The 18,982-nt window shown below is 52.0% G+C and overlaps 2 protein-coding genes across 10 annotated transcripts in view; one reads left to right on the top strand and one right to left on the bottom strand.

Moving 5' to 3' along the window:
- The window catches only part of LOC140417920 (uncharacterized), a 365,440-nt gene that overhangs the window by 288,110 nt on the left and 58,348 nt on the right, over positions 1 to 18,982 (top strand). The gene's annotated exons all lie outside the window — the stretch shown is intronic.
- Positions 7,357 to 13,770, bottom strand: LOC140419802 (uncharacterized). Of its 9 annotated transcripts, none has more exons than XM_072503814.1 (4): positions 13,715 to 13,766; positions 11,886 to 11,969; positions 9,931 to 10,032; positions 7,357 to 8,477 (listed from the first exon to the last, which is right to left on the bottom strand). In XM_072503814.1, the coding sequence occupies exon 4, from the start codon at positions 8,265 to 8,267 to the stop codon at positions 7,533 to 7,535; it is 735 nt and encodes a 244-aa protein (XP_072359915.1). In that variant the 5' UTR covers positions 8,268 to 8,477; positions 9,931 to 10,032; positions 11,886 to 11,969; positions 13,715 to 13,766; the 3' UTR covers positions 7,357 to 7,532. The 9 variants fall into 9 exon arrangements, with proteins under 9 accessions (XP_072359915.1, XP_072359911.1, XP_072359914.1 ...); XM_072503810.1 differs by having other exon boundaries at positions 11,893 to 11,969; XM_072503813.1 differs by having other exon boundaries at positions 13,612 to 13,748.

Here is an 18,982-nt window from a genome sequence, read left to right as displayed (position 1 = left end):
TCTTGCTGGAGAGTGAGAGTCAGCCCTCACAGTGGCCTCCTGGAGTCTTGCTGGACAGTGAGTCAGCCCACACAGTGGCCTCATGGAGTCTTGCTGGGGAGTGAGAGTCAGCCCTCACAGTGGCCTCATGGAGTCTTGCTGGGGAGTGAGAGTCAGCCCTCACAGTGGCCTCATGGAGTCTTGCTGGAGAGTGAGTCAGCCCTCACAGTGGCCTCATGGAGTCTTGCTGGGGAGTGAGTCAGCCCTCACAGTGGCCTCATGGAGTCTTGCTGGAGAGTGAGTCAGCCCTCACAGTGGCCTCATGGAGTCTTGCTGGGGAGTGAGAGTCAGCCCTCACAGTGGCCTCATGGAGTCTTGCTGGACAGTGAGTCAGCCCTCACAGTGGCCTTATGGAGTCTTGCTGGGGAGTGAGAGTCAGCCCTCACAGTGGCCTCATGGAGTCTTGCTGGAGAGTGAGAGTCAGCCCTCACAGTGGCCTCATGGAGTCTTGCTGGGGAGTGAGAGTCAGCCCTCACAGTGGCCTCATGGAGTCTTGCTGGCGAGTGAGAGTCAGCCCTCACAGTGGCCTCATGGAGTCTTGCTGGGGAGTGAGAGTCAGCCCTCACAGTGGCCTAATGGAGTCTTGCTGGACAGTGAGTCAGCCCTCACAGTGGCCTTATGGAGTCTTGCTGGGGAGTGAGAGTCAGCCCTCACAGTGGCCTCATGGAGTCTTGCTAGGGAGTGAGAGTCAGCCCTCACAGTGGCCTCATGGAGTCTTGCTGGGGAGTGAGAGTCAGCCCTCACAGTGGCCTCATGGAGCTTTGCTGGAGAGTGAGAGTCAGCCCTCACAGTGGCCTCATGGAGTCTTGCTGGGGAGTGAGAGTCAGCCCTCACAGTGGCCTCATGGAGTCTTGCTGGGGAGTGAGAGTCAGCCCTCACAGTGGCCTCATGGAGTCTTGCTGGACAGTGAGTCAGCCCTCACAGTGGCCTTATGGAGTCTTGCTGGGGAGTGAGAGTCAGCCCTCACAGTGGCCTCATGGAGTCTTGCTGGGGAGTGAGCGTCAGCCCTCACAGTGGCCTCATGGAGTCTTGCTGGGGAGTGAGCGTCAGCCCTCACAGTGGCCTCATGGAGTCTTGCTGAAGAGTGAGAGTCAGCCCTCACAGTGGCCTCATGGAGTCTTGCTGGGGAGTGAGAGTCAGCCCTCACAGTGGCCTCATGGAGTCTTGCAGGGGAGTGAGAGTCAGCCGTCACAGTGGCCTCATGGAGTCTTGCAGGGGAGTGAGAGTCAGCCCTCACAGTGGCCTTATGGAGTCTTGCTGGGGAGTGAGAGTCAGCCCTCACAGTGGCCTCATGGAGTCTTGCTGGGGAGTGAGCGTCAGCCCTCACAGTGGCCTCATGGAGTCTTGCTGAAGAGTGAGAGTCAGCCCTCACAGTGGCCTCATGGAGTCTTGCTGGGGAGTGAGCGTCAGCCCTCACAGTGGCCTAATGGAGTCTTGCTGAAGAGTGAGAGTCAGCCCTCACAGTGGCCTCATGGAGTCTTGCTGGAGAGTGAGAGTCAGCCCTCACAGTGGCCTCATGGAGTCTTGCTGGGGAGTGAGAGTCAGCCCTCACAGTGGCCTCATGGAGTCTTGCTGGGGAGTGAGAGTCAGCCCTCACAGTGGCCTCATGGAGTCTTACTGGAGAGTGAGAGTCAGCCCTCACAGTGGCGTCCTGGAGTCTTGCTGGACAGTGAGTCAGCCCACACAGTGGCCTCATGGAGTCTTGCTGGGGAGTGAGAGTCAGCCCTCACAGTGGCCTCATGGAGTCTTGCTGGACAGTGAGTCAGCCCTCACAGTGGCCTTATGGAGTCTTGCTGGGGAGTGAGAGTCAGCCCTCACAGTGGCCTCATGGAGTCTTGCTGGGGAGTGAGAGTCAGCCCTCACAGTGGCCTCATGGAGTCTTGCTGGGGAGTGAGAGTCAGCCCTCACAGTGGCCTCATGGAGTCTTGCTGGGGAGTGAGAGTCAGCCCTCACAGTGGCCTCATGGAGTCTTGCTGGGGAGTGAGAGTCAGCCCTCACAGTGGCCTTATGGAGTCTTGCTGGGGAGTGAGAGTCAGCCCTCACAGTGGCCTCATGGAGTCTTGCTGGAGAGTGAGTCAGCCCTCACAGTGGCCTCATGGAGTCTTGCTGGGGAGTGAGTGTCAGCCCTCACAGTGGCCTCATGGAGTCTTGCTGGGGAGTGAGAGTCAGCCCTCACAGTGGCCTCATGGAGTCTTGCTGGAGAGTGAGTCAGCCCTCACAGTGGCCTCATGGAGTCTTGCTGGGGAGTGAGAGTCAGCCCTCACAGTGGCCTCATGGAGTCTTGCTGGGGAATGAGAGTCAGCCCTCACAGTGGCCTCATGGAGTCTTGCTGGGGAGTGAGAGTAAGCCCTCACAGTGGCCTCATGGAGTCTTGCTGGGGAGTGAGTGTCAGCCCTCACAGTGGCCTCATGGAGTCTTGCAGGGGAGTGAGAGTCAGCCCTCACAGTGGCCTCATGGAGTCTTGCTGGGGAGTGAGAGTCAGCCCTCACAGTGGCCTCATTGAGTCTTGCTGGGGAGTGAGAGTCAGCCCTCACAGTGGCCTCATGGAGTCTTGCTGGGGAGTGAGTGTCAGCCCTCACAGTGGCCTCATGGAGTCTTGCTGGGGAGTGAGAGTCAGCCCTCACAGTGGCCTCATGGAGTCTTGCTGGGGAGTGAGAGTCAGCCCTCACAGTGGCCTCATGGAGTCTTGCTGGGGAGTGAGAGTCAGCCCTCACAGTGGCCTAATGGAGTCTTGCTGGAGAGTGAGAGTCAGCCCTCACAGTGGCCTCATGGAGTCTTGCTGGGGAGTGAGAGTCAGCCCTCACAGTGGCCTCATGGAGTCTTGCTGGAGAGTGAGAGTCAGCCCTCACAGTGGCCTAATGGAGTCTTGCTGGAGAGTGAGAGTCAGCCCTCACAGTGGCCTCATGGAGTCTTGCTGGGGAGTGAGTGTCAGCCCTCACAGTGGCCTCATGGAGTCTTGCTGGGGAGTGAGAGTCAGCCCTCACAGTGGCCTCATGGAGTCTTGCTGGGGAGTGAGAGACAGCCCTCACAGTGGCCTCATGGAGTCTTGCTGGAGAGTGAGAGTCAGCCCTCACAGTGGCCTCCTGGAGTCTTGCTGGACAGTGAGTCAGCCCACACAGTGGCCTCATGGAGTCTTGCTGGGGAGTGAGAGTCAGCCCTCACAGTGGCCTCATGGAGTCTTGCTGGAGAGTGAGAGTCAGCCCTCACAGTGGCCTCATGGAGTCTTGCTGGGGAGTGAGAGTCAGCCCTCACAGTGGCCTCATGGAGTCTTGCTGGGGAGTGAGTGTCAGCCCTCACAGTGGCCTCATGGAGTCTTGCAGGGGAGTGAGAGTCAGCCCTCACAGTGGCCTCATGGAGTCTTGCAGGGGAGTGAGAGTCAGCCCTCACAGTGGCCTCATGGAGTCTTGCTGGGGAGTGAGAGTCAGCCCTCACAGTGGCCTCATGGAGTCTTGCTGGGGAGTGAGAGTCAGCCCTCACAGTGGCCTCATGGAGTCTTGCTGGGGAGTGAGAGTCAGCCCTCACAGTGGCCTCATGGAGCTTTGCTGGAGAGTGAGAGTCAGCCCTCACAGTGGCCTCATGGAGTCTTGCTGGGGAGTGAAAGTCAGCCCTCACAGTGGCCTCATGGAGTCTTGCTGGGGAGTGAGAGTCAGCCCTCACAGTGGCCTCATGGAGTCTTGCTGGGGAGTGAGAGTCAGCCCTCACAGTGGCCTCATGGAGTCTTGCTGGGGAGTGAGAGTCAGCCCTCACAGTGGCCTCATGGAGTCTTGCTGGGGAGTGAGTGTCAGCCCTCACAGTGGCCTCATGGAGTCTTGCAGGGGAGTGAGAGTCAGCCCTCACAGTGGCCTCATGGAGTCTTGCAGGGGAGTGAGAGTCAGCCCTCACAGTGGCCTCATGGAGTCTTGCTGGACAGTGAGTCAGCCCTCACAGTGGCCTCATGGAGTCTTGCTGGGGAGTGAGAGTCAGCCCTCACAGTGGCCTTATGGAGTCTTGCTGGGGAGTGAGAGTCAGCCCTCACAGTGGCCTAATGGAGTCCTGCTGGGGAGTGAGAGTTAGCCCTCACAGTGGCCTCATGGAGTCTTGCTGGGGAGTGAGAGTCAGCCCTCACAGTGGCCTCATGGAGCTTTGCTGGAGAGTGAGAGTCAGCCCTCACAGTGGCCTCATGGAGTCTTGCTGGGGAGTGAGAGTCAGCCCTCACAGTGGCCTCATGGAGTCTTGCTGGGGAGTGAGTGTCAGCCCTCACAGTGGCCTCATGGAGTCTTGCGGGGGAGTGAGAGTCAGCCCTCACAGTGGCCTCATGGAGTCTTGCTGGACAGTGAGTCAGCCCTCACAGTGGCCTTATGGAGTCTTGCTGGGGAGTGAGAGTCAGCCCTCACAGTGGCCTCATGGAGTCTTGCTGGGGAGTGAGCGTCAGCCCTCACAGTGGCCTCATGGAGTCTTGCTGGGGAGTGAGAGTCAGCCCTCACAGTGGCCTCATGGAGTCTTGCTGGGGAGTGAGAGTCAGCCCTCACAGTGGCCTCATGGAGTCTTGCTGGAGAGTGAGTCAGCCCTCACAGTGGCCTCATGGAGTCTTGCTGGGGAGTGAGAGTCAGCCCTCACAGTGGCCTCATGGAGTCTTGCTGGGGAGTGAGAGTCAGCCCTCACAGTGGCCTCATGGAGTCTTGCTGGGGAGTGAGAGTCAGCCCTCACAGTGGCCTCATGGAGTCTTGCAGGGGAGTGAGAGTCAGCCCTCACAGTGGCCTCATGGAGTCTTGCAGGAGAGTGAGAGTCAGCCCTCACAGTGGCCTCATGGAGTCTTGCTGGGGAGTGAGAGTCAGCCCTCACAGTGGCCTCATGGAGTCTTGCAGGGGAGTGAGAGTCAGCCCTCACAGTGGCCTCATGGAGTCTTGCTGGGGAGTGAGAGTCAGCCCTCACAGTGGCCTTATGGAGTCTTGCTGGGGAGTGAGAGTCAGCCCTCACAGTGGCCTCATGGAGTCTTGCTGGAGAGTGAGAGTCAGCCCTCACAGTGGCCTTATGGAGTCTTGTTGGAGAGCGAGAGTCAGCCCTCACAGTGGCCTCATAGAGTCTTGCTGGAGAGTGAGAGTCAGCCCTCACAGTGGCCTCATGGAGAAGATTAGTCCGATCGTTTTGGAGAGTTCATGTAGATTCCTCCATCCAGGCTGCAGAACCAAAAATGAAACCAAACTGGAATCTTGCGACTCGAAAAAAACATTCCATTGGGATCAGATCCAATCACCACTTGTTACCGGGCAGAGCACAGCCTTTTTGGGACAATTCACTGGCCACCAGCCAAATCAATCAAACCGAGTCATCACTGCCAGTCTGCAAACACCAGTCTAAAACAGCGCAACCTTCTGGATCCTTCTGTTTGAATGAAAGGTACAGGCTGCTTTCCCTTAACGTCACAGGTCCATTAAACATCACGCATCAAAAATGTGACAGCAAAAATAAGAGGGGAAGTAAGGGAATGAACAAGGAATAAACAGGAACAAACAGGGAGGACACTTGCAACATCTTTGGACACTAAAGCTAATCCTATACATATTCGGAACACCCGGAGGAAACCCACGCAGATACCGGGAGAAAGTGCAAACTCCACACACGTCACCCAAAACTGGAATCGAACCCGGGTGCCTGGCGCTGTGAGGCAGCAATGCTAATCACTGTGCCACCGTGTTTTCGGGGAGTTGGACACCAGACTGTCTCCTGTTAATATTGAGCTGATTTATCATAGATTATCGTAGAATTTACAGTGCAGAAATTCGGCCCATCGAGTCTGCACCAGCTCTTGGAAAGAGCACCCTACCCAAGGTCAACACCTCCACCCTATCCCCATAACCCCACCCAACACTAAGGGCAATTTTGGACACTAAGGGCAATTTATCATGGCCAATCCACCTAACCTGCACATCTTTGGACTGTGGGAGGAAACCAGAGCACCCGGAGGAAACCCATGCATACACGGGGAGGATGTGCAGACTCCGCACAGACCCAAGCCGGAATCGAACCTGGGACCCTGGAGCTGTGAAGCAATTGTGCTATCCACAATGCTATCGTGCTGCATTGCAGAGCCAGGATCAGTTTTGAGAAGAGCTGCCAATTCGTCCCACAACCCTGTCCCTTTCCCCAGAGCCCTGCAAATTTCACATTTTCAGCCTGAGACCCAGTTCACTTTGGAAAGTTGCTCCTGAATCTGCTTCCACCTTTCAGGAGTAAGTTCCAGGTGACGGCTCACTCAGTTAAAAAAAAAATCTTTGATCTCTTTTGTCAATTAAGACCATAAGACATAGGAGCAGAATTAGGCCATTCAGCCCATCATTCAGCTCCGCCATTCCATCGTGGCTGATATGTTTCCGGTTCCCTTTCTTCTGCCTTCTCCCCATATCCCCTGATTAATTAAGAATCTATCTATTTCTGTCTTAAAGACACTCAGTGATTTGGCCTCCACAGCCTTCTGCGGCAAAGAATTCCACAGATTCACCAGCCTCCGCCTGAAGAAATTCCTCATCTCAGTTTTAAAGGATCTTCCCTTCAGTCTGAGGCTGTGCCCTCGGGTTCTAGTTTTTCTGACACGTCCACTCTATCGCAGTATCCTGTAAGTTTCAATAAGATCCCCCCTCGTCCTTCTAAACTCCAACGAGTACAGATCCAGAGTCCTCAACCATTCCTCAAACGACAAGCTCTTCATTCCAGGAACATTCTTGTGAACCTCCTCTGGACCCTTTCCAAGGCCAGCACATCCTTCCTTAGATACGGGGCCCAAAACTGCTCACAATACTCCAAATGGGGTCTGACCAGAGCCTTCTACAGCCTCAGAATTACTTACCATGATCTGATTAAACCTCCTGTTTAAACCATTTGCTGAGTGAATTCGGATTTAAATTGAAGCCCGGTTTTGTAGGCATGATGCTCTATTCATTGAATCCCTACAGTGCAGGCCACTTGGCCCATCGAGTATGAACCGACCCTCTGGAAGAGCACCCTACCTAGGCCCACTCCCCACCCTATCCATAACCCACCTAACCTGCACATCCTGGGACACTTAAGTGGCAATTTAGCATGTCCAATCCATCTAACCTGCACACGTTTGGACTGTGGGGAGGAAACCGGAGCACCGGGAGCAAACCGACGCAGACACTGGGAGAATGTACAACCTCCACAAATGGTCACCCAAGGCCGGAATTGAACCCGGGTCCCTGGTTCTGTTAGGCAGCAGTGCTAACCACCATGCTGCCCTATTCACACGTCGAAGTTGGGAGAGAAGCAGTGGGACATGCACGATGGACACTGTTGGGGAAATCAAGGACACAACACACCGTGTTTGAAACAAAGCTGATTTATTTGATACACGTCACAACATTCAATTTACACCATTATACGGATCATTAACATCAACAGAAACGAAAACCCAATGATCAGAGTGAACATGGTTCAGTCCTGGATATGATTAACAGCAGCAATAACAAGAGAATCCAACTTGTGAACTCGCTGGTGTGTCAGCAGGATGGATGACCGAGTGAACCTTTACCCACAAACAGAGCAGGCGAACGGATCCTCCCCATGTGAACTCGCTGGTGAGTCTGAACATCGGATGAGCGGCGAAATCTCTTCCCACACTTGGAGCAGGTGAACGGCCTCTCCCCGGTGTGACCGCGCTGGTGTGCCAGCAGGTTGGATGCGTGGGTGAATCCCTTCCCACACTCGGAGCAGATGAACGGCCTCTCCCCGGTGTGGCTGCGTTGGTGTATCAGCAGATCCCTGGTGCTTTTGAAGCCGGAATCGCAGTCAGAACACTGGAAGGGCCTCTTGTCGGTGTGAACGAGTTGGTGGGATGTGAGGTTGGTCAAACAGGTGAATCCCTTCCCACACACGGGGCAGGTAAACGGTCTCTCCCCAGTGTGGACGCGGAGATGTTCAGTGAGGTTGGATGATCTCCCAAACGTCTTGCCACAGTGAGAGCAACTGAACGGTCTCTCCCCGGTGTGAGTCCGCTTGTGTTCGGTGAGGGTGGATGATTTGCCAAATTTCTTCCCGCACACGGAGCAGGTGAACGGCCTCTCCCCAGTGTGAACCCGCTGGTGCGTTAACAGGGAGGACAGTTGAGCGAATCCCTTCCCACAATCGGAGCAGATGAACGGTCGCTCGCCGGTGTGACTGCGTCGATGGATTTCCAGCTTGGATGGGTAATTGAATCCCTTCCCACAGTCCCCACATTTCCACGGTTTCTCCATGGCGAGGATCTTCTCGTGTCTCTTCAGGTTGGACGATCAGCTGAAGCCTCGTCCACACACTGAACCTGTGTATGGTCTCTCCCCACTGTGAATGGTGTGATGCTTTTTCAGGCTGTGTAACTGGTTAAAGCTCTTTCCACAGTCAGTTCACTGGCACACTCTCACTCGGGCGTGGTGTTTGATTTGAGTTTCACGTCTGTAAATTCTCCCCTAAAAAGGAGTTTACAAGTCATCACTGTCAGTACAGGATAAAACTTCACCAAATAGATTAGTATCAATGCAACGCTTTTCTCTCATTTCCCCCAAAGCTATAAGTCCCTGTTACACATTCTTTCCGTCCATTCACCTACACCAAATGTGGGAAAGGATTTTATCACTCCTTCTGTCACAGCAGAGAGTGTAAGTTTATAACGAGACTGTTTAAGTGTTCTAACTGTGAGAGGAGTTTAAAAAACACAATGGATCCGCTGAAACGCCACCGGGTTTGCACTGGGTTCAGGCTGTTCACCTGCTCCATGTTTGGAAAGCGTTTCATCCAACTTGCAGACAGACCAGCGAGCTGACCAGTGACCGCAGGGGTTGGATTCTGCTCTTATTGCTGCTGGCAATCACATTGCCGAAGCGGCACGGTGGCACAGTGGTTAGCACTGCTGCCTCACAGCGCCAGGGACCCGGGTGACTGTGTGGAGTCTGCTCGTTCTCCCCGTGTCTTTGTGGATTTCCTCCGGGTTCTCCGGTTTCATCCCACAGTTCAAAGATGTGCAGGTTTGGCAGGGTTACGGGCACAGGGCAGGGGAATGGGCCTATGTAGGGTGCTCTTTCAGATGGTAGGTGCAGACTCGATGGGCTGAATGGCCTCCTGCACTTTAGGGATTCAATTCAATTTCTAAATTCATTCCGACAGTGGGGTTTATTTCTGCTGATATTCTGGAATCAAGTTTGTTTTACTTTGTGACCCTTTTGTTGCCAAATAAATTATATTACTTGTGTTTAGGATTTGGAGGTTTGAAACAAATAGTGATTCATTTGTAGTGTTTTTCAATTGAGTTACTGTATTCACTGCTCACCATGTGGTCCGTTCCACATTGGGAAGATCAAACACAGATTGGGTGATCACTTTGTGGAACAATCTCCCTTCATAAGAACTAGGAGCAGGAGTAGGCCATCTGGCCCCTCGAGCCTGCTCCGCCATTCAATGAGATCATGGCTGATCTTTTGTGGACTCAGCTCCACTTTCCGGCCCGAACACCATAACCCTTAATCCCTTTATTCTTCAAAAAACTATCTATCTCTATCTTAAAATTATTTAATGAAGGAGCCTCTACTGCTTCACTGGGCAAGGAATTCCATAGATTCACAATCCTTTGGGTGAAGAAGTTCCTCCTAAACTCAGTCCTAAATCTACTTCCCCTTATTTTGAGGCTATGCCCCCTCGTTCTGCTTTCACCCGCCAGTGGAAACAACCTGCCCACATCTATCCTGTCTATTCCCTTCATAATTTTATATGTTTCTATAAGATCCCCCCTCATCCTTCTAAATTCCAACAAGTACAGTCCCAGTCTACTCAACCTCTCCTCGTAATCCAACCCCTTCAGTCGTTGAGTTTGACCCCGAGCTTCCGGTCACTTGTCATTTTATTTCTCCGCCCCACTCCCACTCTGACCTCGACCTCCTGAACTGTTGCAATGAAGCTCGAAGGACAGCATTCCATCTTTCCATTCGACACTTTGCAACCTCCAGAACTCAGCAGTGTGTTCAGCAGTTTCTGCAGAAACAAAGGGTTGTCAGGATCAGGAATTCTCTCCCTGAGAAGGTGCTGGAACTGGATTCTCTGTTTAGAATGTGTCCGCTCGTCCTAGATTCCCCCAATCAGTGGAAATAGTTCCTCTCTATCTACCAGCTCCCAATTAGTATGCAGAAACTGGGGCTGGTTTAGCACAGGGCTAAATCGCTGGCTTTGAAAGCAGACCAAGGCAGGCCAGCAGCACGGTTCAATTCCCGTACCAGCCTCCCCGAACAGGTGCCGGAATGTGGTGACTAGGGGCTTTTCACAGTAACTTCATTTGAAGCCTACTTGTGACAATAAGCGATTTTCATTTTCATCTCAACTTTTGTACAGACCACCTCTTTTTTTTTTTAATTTAGAGTACCCAATTATTTTCTTTTCCAATTAAGGGGCAATTTAGTGTGGCCAATCCACCTAACCAGCACGTCTTTGGGTTGTGGGGGTGAAACCCACGCAGACACGGGGAGAATGTGCAAACTCCACACGGACAGTCAGATCACCTCTTAATCCTTGAGATGGGGGGGGCGGGGGAATAGCAACACTCATGGCGAGACAATGTAATTTGACTGAGATTAAAGACAAAGTGGTCTCATGACACAGTTTGTAAAGAGAGTGCAGGGTCAGAGGGACCTGGCCCTTCATGTACATAGTGGCCAGAAGTCTCCAGTCGCCAGCAGCACAGCCCCATCTGCGAGTTTCGGCGGAATTGGGGTGGCTTCAATGGGAAATCCCATTGGGGAATCCCTCCGCCAGTGAACGGCTCGCCGGTAAGCACGCGGCTGGAGGGGGGACCGGAGAATCCAGCCCAGTATCTTTTGAGGGAGACAGGACAGATCGAGAGGGCAGTTAGCAAAGTAAACGGGATCTTGGGTTTCACAAATCGAGCTGTTGCATACAAAAGCAGGGAAGTGATGCTGAATCTTCGCAAAGCTTTCTTTTGGCCACATCTCGTATATTGTATCCACTTCTGGCAACCATTCCTGAAGGTCCTTGGAAAGGATGTCGAGGAGATTGACCAGAATGGTTCCAGCAAAGGAGGACGACAAGAGGTGCACAAGATTATGATAGATTTAGATGGGCAGTGGGTTAGCCCTGTTGCCTCATGGCCCCGAGGTCCCAGGTTCGATCCCGGCTCTGGGTCACTGTCCGTGTGGAGTTTGCACATTCTCCCCGTGTTTGCATGGGTTTCGCCCCCACAACCCAAAGATGCGCAGGTTAGGTGGATTGGCCACGCTAAATTGCCCTTAATTGGAAAAAATGAATTCGCTACTCTAAATTATTTTTTTTTAAAAGATAGATTTCGAGAAGGTAGGCAAAGAAAATCTGTTCCCATTAACTGATCGTAGGGGATCAAGATTTAGGTTTTTGGATAAGAGGTTGAGGAGGTAATGGGGGAGAACATTTTTACACAGCGAGTAGTAATGACCCAAAAAAGTGCAGCCTTCGAGGAATGCAGAAATCGACACGATGAGTGATTTCAAAAGGACATCTGAGGGAAATAAACCTGCGAGGACACGGGGATAGAGCAGGGGACTGGAACTGACTGAATTGTTCTGGAGAGCTGGCACAGATTCAATGGGTGGAATGGCCTCCTCTGTACCATAATGACCCCATGACTATTTTTAATTTAACCCTGGGGGGAGGGGGGTTCAAATATCACTCAGGTAAATCTGTGCTACACTCCCTCCGAGGCCATTCTACCCTTCCTCAGGTTTGTTGCCCAGAACTGAACACAGTTGTCCAGGTTTGGTCTAACCAGGGTTTGTGAATCTTGGGGCTTTTCCAGTCACACTGAGACCTAAAATCTTCCCTCACAGATAGAACAGACAAACCTTTTACCTTCCACACCCAGATGCTTCTGATATTCAGGTTCTGATGTATCGAGTGACACTTGTCAATCCTCCACTTCCAGTACCCTGTAAATTTACAGAAACCACCACGGTCAATGCAGGATAGAAATTCACAACATTCTCTCCTCTATGGTTCCCAACTGTGATTAAATATATTCCTGGAGGCTTTATCACGTGACTCACCCCATGTTCCAACCATAGGTTGGCCAACACATTTGTCCCTTTTTAAAATTCATTTTTACGGATGAGGGCATTGCTGGCTAGGCCAGCATTTGTTGTCCATTTCTAAAAATGAATTCATGGGATGTGGCTGACCTGGGTGTCAGTATTTATGGCCCATCCCTAATTTCCCCTTGGACTGAGAGTCAACCACATTGTGGAGGGTCTGGAGTCACATGTAGGCCAGACCAGGTAAGGATGGCAGATTTCCTTCCCTAATGGGCATTAGTGAACCAGATGGGTTTTTACAACAATCATTTTAATTCCAGATTTTTATTGAATACAAATTTCACCATCTGCCATAGTAGGATCCCTGGGGCTCTGGACTATTAGTCCAGCAACAATACCACTATGCCACTGCCTCTCTGTGAACACTGTCTTCCGAGGCCAACTGGAAAGCAAACTGGATTTCCTCTGAATGCACCGGTGCTTTCATAGAATTTACAGTGCAGAAGGAGGCCATTCGGCCCATCGAGTCTGCACCGGCTCTTGGAAAGAGCACCCTACCCAAGGTCAACGCCTCCACCCTATCCCCATAACCCAGTAACCCCACCCAACACTAAGGGCAATTTTGGACACTAAGGGCAGTTTATCATGGCCAATCCACCTAACCTGCACATCTTTGGACTGTGGGAGGAAACCAGAGCACCCGGAGGAAACCCACGCACACACGGGGAGGATGTGCAGACTCCGCACAGACAGTGACCCAAGCTGGAATCGAACCTGGGCCACTGGAGCTGTGAAGCAATTGTGCTATCCACAAAGCTACCGTGCTGCCCATGAGTTCATAGAATTTACAGTGCAGAAGGCCATTCGGCCCATCGAGTCTGCACCGGCTCTTGGAAAGAGCACCCTTCTCCCAGTTCTCCCAGAATCCCAATAATATGCAGGTTAAGGTGGATTGGCCACGATAAATTGCCGCTGTGTACAAAGGAGTTCAGGTTAAAGTGGATTGGCCATGATCAGGGCCTGGGGGTGCTCTTTCAAAGAGTCGGTACAGACTTGAAGGGCCGACTGGCCTCCCTCTGAATTGCAGGGATTTCACGGATTCTACAAAAAGCCATTGCCCAATTGGATGATGATTGAATGTCAGCCAAACAGTCCTCATCCTGCTTTCACTATTTAATACGCGGTGGAGAGAAATGTTCGAAGAAAATGACAAAGATATTACAAAGTCCGCAGGGTTTGCCCACAGCAGCAACCTGAAGCTTGCCCCCCATGATGGCCTCCGCGCAGGCCCCCGCGCTGCAGCTTGCCCCTTATAAAGATGGCGCCCGCGCATGCCCCCTCACTGCAGCTTGCCCCTTATAAAGATGGCGCCCGCGCATGCCCCCTCGCTGCAGCTTGCCCCTTATAAAGATGGCGCCCGCGCATGCCCCCACGCTGCACATTGTCCCCTATAAAGATGGCGGGCGGTAACCCGGGCCTGGGTCCGGAAGACGCCCCCTTGGTTCACGGTCCGTTCGGTGTCTCAGGCGGGACCGGTAACCTTTTATTCCGGTTTCAGGCCACCCGAGGGTATTTATGAGGCCTACGGGACCGCTCCGTCGGCTCGATTCGTCCCCACGCAGCCAGTGGCTCCATTACTCAACTGAGCTGCATCGGTCCTTCCCTACTCCTCGAAGCTACAGTGCGAGTCCGCACTGCGCATGCCCCCGTCACAAGCAGCTACTGCGCTTGCGCAAACAACTCCAGTGGTGGAGATGGGGAACGTTCTCAGTCAGAGCTCTGCAGACATAGAACATTACAGCGCAGTACAGGCCCTTCGCCCTCGATGTTGCGCCGACCAGTGAAACCACTCCAAAGCCCATCTACACTATTCCCTTATCGTCCATATGTCTATCCAATGACCATTTGATGCCCTTAGTGTTGGCGAGTCCACTACTGTTGCAGGCAGGGCATTCCACACCCTTACTACTCTCTGAGTAAAGAACCTACCTCTGACATCTGTCCTATATCTATCTCCCCTCAATTTAAAGCTATGTCCCCTCATGCTAGACATCACCATCCGAGGAAAAAGGCTCTCACTGTCCACCCTATCCAATCCTCTGATCATCTTGTATGCCTCAATTAAGTCACCTCTTAACCTTCTTCTCTCTAACGAAAACAGCCTCAAGTCCCTCAGCCTTTCCTCATAAGATCTTCCCTCCGTACCAGGCAACATTCTGGTAAATCTCCTCTGCACCCTTTCCAATGCTTCCACATCCTTCCTATAATGCGGCGACCAGAATTGCACGCAATAATCCAAATGCGGCCGCACCAGAGTGTTGTACAGCTGCAACATGACCTCATGGCTCCGAAACTCAATCCCTCTACCAATAAAAGCTAACACACCGTATGCCTTCTTAACAACCCTCTCAACCTGGGTGGCAACTTTCAGGGATCTATGTACATGGATACCGAGATCTGTCTGCTCATCCACACTGCCAAGAATCTTACCATTAGCCCAGTACTCTGTCTTCCTGTTATTCCTTCCAAAATGAATCACCTCACACTTTTCTGCATTAAACTCCATTTGCCACCTCTCAGCCCAGCGCTGCAGCTTATCTATGTCCCTCTGTAACTTGTAACATCCTTCCGCACTGTCCACAACTCCACCGACTTTAGTGTCATCTGCAAATTTACTCACCCATCCTTCTACGCCCTCCAGGTCATTTATAAAAATGACAAACAGCCGTGGCCCCAAAAGATCCTTGTGGTACATCACTAGTAACTGGATTCCAGTCTGAACATTTCCCATCAACCACCACCCTTTGCCTTCTTCCAGCTCGCCAATTTCTGATCCAAACTGCTAAATCACCCTGAATCCCATGCCTCCATATTTTCTGCAGTAGCCTACCGTGGGGAACCTTGTCAAACGCTTTACTGAAATCCATATACACCACATCAACTGCTTTACCCTCATCCACCTGTTTGGTCACCTTCTCAAAGAACTCAATAATGTTTGTGAGGCACTACCTACCCTTCGCAAAACCGTGTTGACTATCTCTAATCAAATTATTCCTTTCCAGATGATTATACATCCTATCTCTTATAAACCTTTCCAAGATTTTGCCCACAGCAGAAGTAAGGCCCATCGAGTTTGTGCTGGCCTCAAGCACATATCTATTCTAATCCCATTTTCCAGCTCTTGGTCCACAGCTCTTATATACGATGATGCCCAAGTGCTCATCAGGCTGCACAGAAGCACAGGGGTTAGCACCGCTGTCACACAGTGCAAGGGACCCGGGTTCAATACCGGCATTGGATGACTGCGTGGAGTTTGTGCATTCTCCCTGTGTCTGCGTGGGTTTCCTCCAGGTGCTCCAGTTTCCTCCCACAGTCCAAAGATGCACAGTTTAGGTGGATTGGCCATGCTAAATTGCCCCTTAGTGTCCAATTATGGGGAGTGGACATGTGTTCTTTCTAAGGGATAGTACAGACTCAATGGGCCGAATGGCCTCCTTCTGCACTGTAGGGATTCTATGCTTCTTAAATGCTGTGCTGGTTCCTGTGTTTACCATCCTTTCGGGCAGTGAGTTCCATATTTCCCCCATCCTCTGGCCAAACCTCCTGCCCCTTACCTTAAATCTATATCCCGTGGTGATTGACTCCCCTCTGCCAAGGGGAAACGTTCCTTCCTATCTACCCTATCCACGTCCCTCATAATTTTGTACACCTCAATGAGGTTAACCCCGCCTTCCCACCTACCTCTGCTCTAAGGAAAATATCCCAAGCCCTAACGCTCCAGCCCAGTCAACATCCTGGTGAATCTCCTCTGCACTCTCTCTCGTGCAATCGCATCCTCCCTATTCTGTGGCAACCAGAACTGCACAGAACACTCCAGCTGTGGCCCCTCATAACCTCCCTGCTCTTACATTCTGTACCTCGGTTAACAAAGGCAAGTATCCCATATGACTTCTTTACCACCTCGATTTGGAGCCGACCTGTACCTCGGAACTCCCAACCCGGCCTAATTACCAACGCCAGCCCCCGGATCGCCTGGCCCAGTCCCCAGAGCTCCCGATCCGACCCCCGACGGCAAGACCCGGCCCAACGCGACCCCGAGAGACCCGCCCAGTGACACAACCCGGAGAGACCCGCCCAACAACCCGACCTGCCTGGTGATGATAGAAAGAAAAATCCACGTGGAGGCCCGACCAAGCCTACTTCAAGATCGGACCCCAGGAGAGCCCAGGGAGGGAACAGACCAGACTGGTCATTGACTTCAGGAAGCAAAGTACTATACACAACCCTGTCAGCATCAACGGGGCTGAGGTGGAGATGGTTAGAAGTTTCAAATTCCTAGGGGTGCACATCTCCAAAAATCTGTCCTGGTCCACCCACGTCGACTCTACCACCAAGAAAGCACAACAGCGCCTATACTTCCTCAGGAAACTAAGGAAATTCGGCATGTCCACATTAACCCTTACCAACTTTTACAGATGCACCATAGAAAGCATCCTATCGGGCTGCATCACAGCCTGGTATGGCAACTGCTCGGCCCAGGACCGCAAGAAACTTCAGAGAGTCGTGAACACCGCCCAGTCCATCACACAAACCTGCCTCCCATCCATTGACTCCACCTACACCTCCCGCTGCCTGGGGAAAGCGGGCAGCATAATCAAAGATCCCTCCCACCCGGCTTACTCACTCTTCCAACTTCTTCCATTGGGCAGGAGATACAGAAGTCTGAGAACACGCACAAACAGACTCAAAAATAGCTTCTTCCCCACTGTCACCAGACTCCTAAATGACCCTCTTATGGACTGATTTCATTAACACCACACCCTTTGTGCTTCATCCGATGCCAGTACTTATGTAGTTACATTGTGTACCTTGTGTTGCCCTATTATGTATTTTCTTTTATTCCCTTTTCTTCCCATGTACTTAATGATCTGTTGAGCTGCTCGCAGAAAAATACTTTTCACTGTACCTCGGTACACATGACAATAAACAAATCCAATCCAATCCACCTTCGAGGCAGCATGGTAGCGCAGTGGTTAGCACTGTTGCTTCGGGTCCCAGGTTTGATTCCTGGCTTGGGTCACTGTCTGTGCGGAGTCTGCACGTTCTCCCCGTGTCTGCGTGGATTTCCTCCGGGTGCTCCGGTTTCCCCCCACAAGTCCCGAAAGACGTGCTGTTGGGTGAATTGGACATTCTGAATTCTCCCTCTGTGACCCGAACAGGCTCCGGAATGTGGCGACTAGGGGCTTTTCACAGTAACTTCACTGCAGTGTTAATGTAAGCCTACTTGTGACAATAAAGATTATTATTATATCGTATTAAAAAGGAAACCTAGCCAGTTTGGGACAAGGCAGAAATGTAAGTGTGGTTAGCTGTGGGCAGCACGCTGGCACAGTGGTTAGCATTGTTGCCTCACGGCGCTGAGGACCCGGGTTCGAATCCCGGCCCTGGGTCACCGTCCGTGTGGAGTTTGCTCATTCTCCCCGTGTCTGCGTGGGTTTCGCCCCCACAACCCAAAAAGATGTGCAGGGTAGGTGGATTGGCCACATTAAATTGCCCCTTAATTGGAAAAAATAATTGTGTACTCTAAATGTTTTTTTTAAAGTGTGGTTAGCTGGCTCAAACGAGCAACATTTGTCTTCTATATCCTGGAAGACCCCACTTATCCTCGCCTTGGTCCAATGTGTTCTGTGCAATACCTTTAGACTGAATTAGACTCAGCCTAGCACAGAATGTAGTGGAGTTCAGCCTGTAGAGGGCCTTCCTCCAAGTCTCCTCATTAAGTACAGGTCCCAGTTCCTTCTCCCACCTTTCCTTCATTTCCTCCAAAGGGACGGGATCCGATGGAAGGATAAGGCCGTGAATATCTGAAATCGACCTCTGTCCAGTTGTGCCAAGGACAAGACCCTGGGGAGGGTCAGGGGAAAGGAGGAAAAAAACCGACAAGAGAAAACGCGAATTTGAAAATAACGACAAAGGTTACAACTGGGCAACTGAAATTTATCGGCGAGCGTCTGAAAGCTGGCAAATCTCCCCTCGAGGGACAGATCCCCGAAATGCACAAGTCCCTTTGCTGCCCCAGGTCCTGATGGGTCCATGCCTGAAGGCAAAATGAGGTGATTACTGCAAATTGGGACCAAAGCAGACAGGGAGAGAAGGTTGAAATGCTGTTGAAACTGTTTCCAAACCCTGAGAGAGGAAATCACCTCAGCACGGCGGCGCAGTGGTTAGCACTGCAGTCTCACGGCGGTGAGGTCCCAGGTTCGATCCCGGCTCTGGGTCACTGTCTGTGTGGAGTTTGCACATTCATCCCGTGTTTGCGTGGGTTTCACCCCCACAACCTAAAGATGTGCAGGGTAGGTGGATTGGCCACGCTAAATTGCCCCTTAATTGGAAAAAATTAATTGGGTACTCTAAATTTTTTAAAATAAGGACTGGCGGGGGGGGGGGGGGGGTGGGTGTTGGGCAGCAGTGCAGTAATTATGGCGCACAGAGAGGAGGTGGTGGTACACAATCGAGCCTCCATTTTGCCCCAAATCGATTCAGGGTCACTAATGCATTGCAGGATTGAAGCACGATCAATTGCACAGAGACGAGAGTTGAATTCAACTGAGGCTTTATTACTCTAAGATGTGTGGCCTCCTACAGCAGCTGGCGAAATGGCTGCTGTTTCGGGAGCACACATATTTGTACTCCGCCTACTGGGCGGAGCCAGCAGGCAGGGAACTACCCCCGTACCTGTAGTACAGGGCCTTACTACACATCTCCTAATATATACAACAGTGGTGATTACCACAAGGATTTTCTGAATGCAGACCTCCCGATCCCCTGTCTCTCTGAAGCAGTGATGTGGAGATGCCGGCGTTGGACTGGGGTGAGCACAGTATGAAGTCTTACAACACCAGGTTAAAGTC

The sequence above is a fragment of the Scyliorhinus torazame genome, chromosome 5 (genome assembly GCF_047496885.1).
Source record: "Scyliorhinus torazame isolate Kashiwa2021f chromosome 5, sScyTor2.1, whole genome shotgun sequence".
NCBI lineage: Eukaryota > Metazoa > Chordata > Chondrichthyes > Carcharhiniformes > Scyliorhinidae > Scyliorhinus > Scyliorhinus torazame.
The sequence above is the reverse complement of the archived record's forward strand: the minus strand, read 5'-3'. Positions and strand labels throughout refer to the sequence as shown.

Coding starts and splice junctions, on each gene's coding strand:
- LOC140419802 (XM_072503818.1), bottom strand. CDS start 8,267: ATGGAGAAACCGTGGAAATGTGGGGACTGTGGGAAGGGATTCAATTAC.